The sequence below is a fragment of the Penaeus monodon genome, chromosome 36, assembly GCF_015228065.2.
Source record: "Penaeus monodon isolate SGIC_2016 chromosome 36, NSTDA_Pmon_1, whole genome shotgun sequence".
Taxonomy (NCBI): domain Eukaryota; kingdom Metazoa; phylum Arthropoda; class Malacostraca; order Decapoda; family Penaeidae; genus Penaeus; species Penaeus monodon.
In genome coordinates, this window is record NC_051421.1 from 28,498,766 (window position 1) to 28,506,265 (window position 7,500).

A 7,500-nucleotide genomic window follows, 5' to 3' on the forward strand; every position below is an offset into this window, starting at 1 on the left:
GATGGATAAATAGATAGATAGATCGATCGTGGAAAGGAGAAGGTAGGTAAGTAAGATGGATAGATAGACAGATAGATAAGAATTGGGAGAGGGGTTTGGTTAGTGAATGCGATGGATGGTGTGATTGGATGGCTAAATTTGCTGATATACAAATAGATAGATAGAGAGATAGATAGATAATGGTAAGGGGACGAAATACATGATAATGGATAGATAGATAAGCCGTCGCTGGTGAGTGGTTGGGATGGGGAAAGTTTGATGGTAGATAGATAGTTGAAAGGAGAAGATAGGCATGATAGTGGATAGATAGATAGACGCAGATAGATGGATAGATAGATAGACAGAGAGATAGATAAGAATTGGGATAGGGGCGTGGCTGGTGAGTGGATGAGATGGGTAAAGTTCAGTGATAAATAGATAAATGGATAGAGAGATAGGTAGTGGAAAGGAAGAGATAGATAGATAAATAGATAGATAGATAGTGGAAAGGGGAAGTAGATGCATGATTTTAGCATATATTACAGATAAGCGAGGATGATGGAATGATAGAAGAATTGGGAAATAAGAGGAAATATCAATAAATAATAAGCAAAACTATAATGTTTTACAGAGTAGTTGATAAATAATTGAAAGATACAAGAAAGATAGGTGAAATGACGATAGATTAATAGATGGGTATGAATTGTTAACTTAGTAGTGAATATATCGATTGCTTTTAGTGATGTGCTGACTGACAGATTATCAATAGATAGATTAATTACGAAATGAGGTGAAACAGTGATAATTATAAATAATTGTAGAGCGGGAATCCATTTACCGTAATATCAGTGGATTCTTTCATAGATAAAAAAGAAAGCTATTTTCTCATTTTTTATCGTTTTTCGTTTTTTTTTCTCCTTGAAAATTGGTAATGTGGTTCAGTATCAGTAGTTCGTGTATTTTATTCGTAATATTTTATTGATTATATTTGATTTGGTTTATGTAATTATAGGTTTCATGATATAATTTCAGTATACATTAACACATTGTATGACCTGTAGTAGTGTAAAATCATTATAGTTTAAATAGGCAAGTAAGTAGTTGCAATCATGTTGAATTATGTAGTTGTTTGGATTATAGCGATAATGTAGTTTAGATTATAACGATGAATTATCATGTCAGATAGACAGACTACATTCCAAACGAGCGTTACATGATATCAGTCCCGCAATACCCGGCGAATATAACAATAATTTCTCTCCCTCTCCCTCTCTCTCTCCCATTCCCACTTTCGCTCCCACTCCTGCCCCCTCTCCCTCACTCCCCCTACTCCCCCTCTCCCTCACTCCCCCCTCCTCCCCCCCTCCCCCACTCCCTCTCCCTCCCTCCCATTCCATTTCGCTCCCTCCCACCCCCTCCCCTCTCCCATTTCGCTCCCTCCCACCCCCTCTGACTCCCTCTCCGTCCGCCTCCTGCCAGACGCCGAGCTGCGCGCCGAGGCCGCCCTCAGAAACGAGAAGGTGAACGGCGACGCAGAGGAGACCGTGATAGAAGACACGATCAAGGAAGAAGACGAGAACAAGGAAAACAACGGAACGGCAGAAGAAAACGAAGAGGAGAAGGCGGAGGAAAACGAATGAGGAACGAGTTTAGAGCAAGATGTTGATGTTAATGAGGATTGAGTGTTGTTTGGTGGTGAGAAGTGTGACACTGAGGTACAGGACGAAGAAGGAATGTACTTGCTGTTAAAAAAAAAAAGTGACATTAAAGAGGTTTTTCTAAAAAGCCAAAGTTTTTTTTTTATGATTTGCGATATTCAAACACATACAAGTGGCTCATTGTATCTTCTGGTACATATGATAAATACGAAGTTAAAAGAAAGATAAAAAAATAAACTCAATAAACGATGAAAATACAAAAAAAAGGATTTAGAAGATACAAGTGAACACTGTGATCTGAGAGAGAGAGAAAAAAAAAACCACTGTGGCATCTGTAGTGTTTCCTGCCCGTTTTCCTCTGTGTAAAATATCATGACTGGAAAGAACACGAGGAAAGGGAAAGAATTAATCGGGTTTTTGGTAAGAAGCGGAAAAGGGAGACTGGAGATGGACCGTGGCGGCGCCGTGCTCTCGCCGAGGCAGCGCTGCTTCTGAGGAAAAGTGCTTCTGTCTCCGGAGAGGAAAGCTAAATATTTTCAGGACCTTTTCATCGTTGGCTTCTCTTCTTATAACATATATATACACCTCACACTTTCAATGCTCTTTTGCCGTGAAACTCAAATTTGATATATATGTATGTATGCATATATGTATGTGTATAGATATATGCTATATAATATATATATATATATATATATATATATAAATTTATGTATAAATATGTAAATATATATATTATATAGAATATATATTATATATAATATGTATTATATATATTATAATATAAAATATAATATATATATGTATATATATATACATATGTATACACATTCATACATACATACATATACATACACACATATACACATATACAAAATATATCCTTAAATATATATATATTTATATATATAATCCTAAAACTAGCAAGCATGAAATCTCTTTCCAGGAACTCTGTTCTATGGAGTTCAGAAATCCTCATTTTTGCTCGTCCCATTTGCTTTTTGTTCTAATTCTTTCATTTTGAAATCTATATTTAAGTGACGGCCATTGCAGCGTGATCAGCCAAAGCCGCCTTGTGTGCGTGTGAGTGTCGTTCCTGATTTTTTTGTAAAGAGAAAAAAATTCACTTAAAATGTTCGTAGGTGTAAGAATTTTTTTTTATTGAAAATTGATTATATTTTTTGTTTTTGTTCAGTTCCATATTAAAAGAAGTTGGAAAGACCGATAAGCTGTGATTTTTATTTTATTTCTTAACATTCCGAGGGAAAGAAAGACGTCGAAACGAATTCGTATTTTGAAAATTGCAAAACTCTAATCTTCTTGAAATACAATAATCAAACCAGACTCCATTACATCACCCTGACACCTCCATAGGCTAATAAAAAGAAGGAAAACCGTGGAGAGAACGGCTAGAGGCAAAACATGTGGGCGCTGCGCCTGCCATGGGCCTTGGCTGATCACTACCTTGTGGCCTCTGGGATGCGGGTATTTTGTGGAGTGCCACGAGACGACGGTTCTGGTGTCCTGGCGATGCTGTTAGAAATAATTACGCGTTTTTTTATATATTGCGTGGTTTCTTGTCATTACCTCTTTTCTTTTCGTTTTTTTTTTGGAAATAAATCCTCGTGCATTGTCATTTTCTCCGTTCCAAAATAGTGCGTTTCCTTATACCTGGATTTGAAAAATAGAAATTGAAATATCACCAAAAAACTAAGTGTTTTTTTAAGGTAAACTCCATTCCAGTCATATTTCACTGTATTTTTTTTCTTTCTTTTTCCTTTTATTTGCTGTCTTGTATTGTCAGAGTCAATTTCTTTCGACAGGATGGCATGGTATAGGAAATCATTTGCATATATTTTCCCCCTTTTTCTTCCTCTCAAGTGACACCTAAATAATTCTGTTCAAGTTGCGTTGCTTTGTTAAGCTGACTTTTGTTACTTAAATTAGAACCTTTTATAGACTAGACCATGGTTTTCGTGAAGAGCTTCCGTTTCATATTATATTTTGGTCACGTTACCCTTTTATGATTAATAGAGTGGGACTTGTATTGCTACTATAAACTAAAAAACTATAGTATTCCTCCGCACTTTGTTTTGTGAAGAAATTTTTATCGTATCCCTCGAGTCATAATTTAAAATGATAGTGCTAATCCTGCGAGAAAAGGTAATCCGTTTTGATTAGAGGTGCGGAAAATCCCTTGACAAATCATCGTGTATTTATTTTTCGCTCGTATATCCATCGTCTTTAATCTTAGCCGTTTTTTCCTCAGCTGTCGAATTCGTTCCGGTGAGAAGCAACACGTTTTTTGTAATCTTCTATAAACTTGTTCAACTACAAATGAAAAAATAAATGATAATGATGATAATAATAATAATAATATTAATAATAATAATGATAATGGTATTATTCTCATAAATATTTAGCCTCGCCTAAAACATAAACAACACCATATATTCCCTCTCTTCCTTGGTATATAGTAGTTGTTAAAAGACGAAACGCATCCTATATGCATCAGCAGTAGTTTCATCTTAACCTGTGATGTTAAAGCATCTCCCCTTATGGTATCAGAAGTTTCATATATATATATATACATATATATATATATATATATATATATATATATATATATATATATATATATATATATGTATGTATATATATATATATATATACATATATATATATAATATATTTATACAAATATATGCATAATGTATGTATACATATTTATATGTATATATATGTATATGTTTATGTATGTATATGTATATCTCTTTATATGTATGCATATATATATATATATATATGCATGTATATGTATATATATGTATATGTATGTATATAGTATATATACATATATACATATATATATATATATATATATATATATATATATATATATTTGTATACATATATAAATATATATATTATATACATATATATGTGTATATATATGTAACAGAAAAAGAAAAGACGTACGCGAAGTTCACGTTTTCTTCCGTGACGTCAGAGGCTCGGACACACCCGGCGGCGTATCAAATAACCTTTAATTTCGACCAAAGCAGAGGAAGAAGAAAGAGAAAAGAGATCAAGAACAACAACACATATAAAAAAAAAAAACACTAAGCCAGCGCTCTCCAGGATAGATAAGTCAAATGCTGTTTAACAGGGATTCTTGAGTGTAAGTTCACACACGTAATGAGATGTCATAGCAACCTCTACATACTCCATTTGCTTTAGTCTTTTCTTTGATTTATTCTTTCGTGATGTGTAGTTGTCATTTAATCCGAATTTTGGTTTTAATTATTTATTTAATCGTAAGGGTAAACGTGTTTTTTTCCAGTATTTTTTTTTTTTTTACTTCCAGCCGTATCAAAATAATTAGAATATTTAGTTATCATAAATAATTATTCAGGAATTGATTACGTGATTCAAAATTATCCCAATCATTGTAAAGAGAGATAAAGAAATCTGCGTAGTAATTGATATCGTAATGTGATGGGCGCGCTGTACTGTCGTTCGCCAGAAGCATGTAAAAGGCTATGAATGAATTAGTAGCAAATATATGAATGAGTTGTGTGTGAGCTCCGGGGTATGAATGAGTGAGTTGTAGAGTCTGAGGGAGTGAGTTTCAGGTTATAAGTGAGTATTAGGAGATCGTGAGTGAGGAGGAAGATGAGGGTGAGGAAATATTAGAGTATGAGTGTTCATTATGGTATGAGTGATTAAGGTGGAGAATAATAGTGAGTGTACAAAGTGCTATGTGCTAATGCGTGACAAATTGACACCAAATATTGGTTTGTCAGTATATCACATTCATTTACATTAAGTTTATTTATTAATATTCTTCTTTTATTAACATATTGTGAGTTTTTTATTTCAGTGATTTTTTTGTGAAATTTTAGTTATATCTTAACATATAAACTTGGAAAGTTTTAGAAGAAACATCAGCTATTGTAAAAAATAAAGAAATAAAATAATAATAATAATAATAATAATAGGTGGGCACAAACACACACTCATATATATATATATATATATATATATATATATATATATATATATATATATATATATATATATATTAGATGGCTAGTAAGTTGAAATCAATTGAAACAATATAAACGTTACACTTATTAAAAAGTTATGTAGATTACTAATTGCACCCAAGCTGGCATTGTGTTCAAATTATTTCCTGTGCGGTCTTCAGCAGCAGTCTTAGTTTTCCTTATGAGTTGTAAAAAAAAAAAAGTCAGAAAAGTTTTAATATTACGTGAATGGTCAACGTATCGGAGCTGGAAGCAGAAGTCTGATATTAAAAAAAAAAAAAAAAACAGCATCTACTAGCCATTAACACCCATCCCCACATAGGAGGTAATGCATATGGACACACTAGATACAGGAAAGGCGGATACAGAGGGTCAGTGTGGCAGAGGCAACAAATAGCTGTATGTGTGTGTACAGCAGATGGGCGGGGGCTGCGTGGCTTGGTCAGAGGTACCCGCGCAGTGGTTGGGGGGGCCACTGCGATATATATGGTAATCGTTCGTGCTTGTTTATGAATAATGATAAGAATTATATGTGTGTATGTATTCTATATCATGTCAACTCGCAGATTTATTCTTGGGGTTTCCTTTTTTTTTTGGAGGATACGACTTGCGGAAATTAAATATAGTGTATACTACTGTGTCATATTTTTTTCCCGAAGGAGATCATCGTAATACCGAACGTCCCTTGTTGACAGACCGAGCCAAGCAGCCGGCCACATCTGCGAGAGATTTAACCGTATAATGAATAATAGTATAACCTTTTAAGGACTTCCCTACCCAGGCACCTTGCTATGAGTGTGAGCACTATATAAAGCATATTTCTTTTGTGGGTTATTATCTGTTGCTTGTGGCATCTCGTACGGAACAGATGCCTTTGATGTCCTCCTGTAATGAAATACTGGAGATGTAACTGTTAAGGCCATTGTTGTGGTTGATCTCTGCTGCTAATGACCTTTGTAAGGGAAGGCATCTATGTACGGTTTGAGACTCCACGTGGTTAGATAAGCCGTATTTTGGTCTCTTGGGAGATAACTCTGTGGCGATAGAGTTTAGTTCGCCACGTGGCCTGCTGTATCTAGAAGGTACTGCGGTTTTGAATGTGGGAGGAGTCCACCTTTATTGGGTGTGGCTATAGCGATGCTATGAGAGCGATTTGAAGAATGCTTAGAGGTGATTTAACGCCTTAAAACGAAAATAAATCAATTTGGTTTCATTCTTCACAGGTTTTGCTGTACGACTCGAGGACAAATATAGATTTGGTTTTATATGATATTTCAAAGAATAAGAACTTTTGTTTGTTGACACTTTATCATTCTGTTCCTGTTAAGAGCAGATTAGTAAATGGGTCGGTTAAGTACTTTTTAAAAAATGTAAAGTATTTTCTTTTGTGTAAAACAAGCTTGAAATATTTAATGACTGCACAGGAAAGAAAGATCAGAAGGCATAGTGAAATTCAATTCTATATTAAAACAATATGTTTCCGATAAAACTACTTAATTTAATTCAATATGCATCTTCGCCGTATAAAAATATAACAGTAGATTAATGTAACAGAAACCATGCTGAATGTGGTGCAAAACTTCCACATTCTATTGCTCAGTCATCGTTTTTTATTTTTTTTTCCTTCAATTTTCCCCTTACTTGCTACATGGAACATGAACTATGTAAAAGAGGGAAAAAAATCTTACCGTTTTCATAAATTATTATTATTAGCATTTATTATTATTATTATTATTATTATTATTATTATTATTATTTATTGTTCTTGTTGTTGTTCGAAGTATCAGAACACAATACGCGCAGCGATGTTTATA

At 33.9% G+C, this 7,500-nt stretch overlaps 1 protein-coding gene across 1 annotated transcript in view; it reads left to right on the top strand.

Annotated features, from left to right (window-relative positions):
• The window catches only part of LOC119595613 (calcium/calmodulin-dependent 3',5'-cyclic nucleotide phosphodiesterase 1-like), a 201,872-nt gene extending 199,924 nt beyond the window's left edge, over positions 1 to 1,948 (top strand). The window contains exon 17 of the mRNA XM_037944723.1: positions 1,459 to 1,948. Within this exon, the coding sequence (XP_037800651.1) occupies positions 1,459 to 1,619 (161 nt within the window). The 3' untranslated portion in view covers positions 1,620 to 1,948. The remainder of the gene's footprint in view (positions 1 to 1,458) is intronic.
• Positions 1,949 to 7,500: the final 5,552 nt, after the last annotated feature.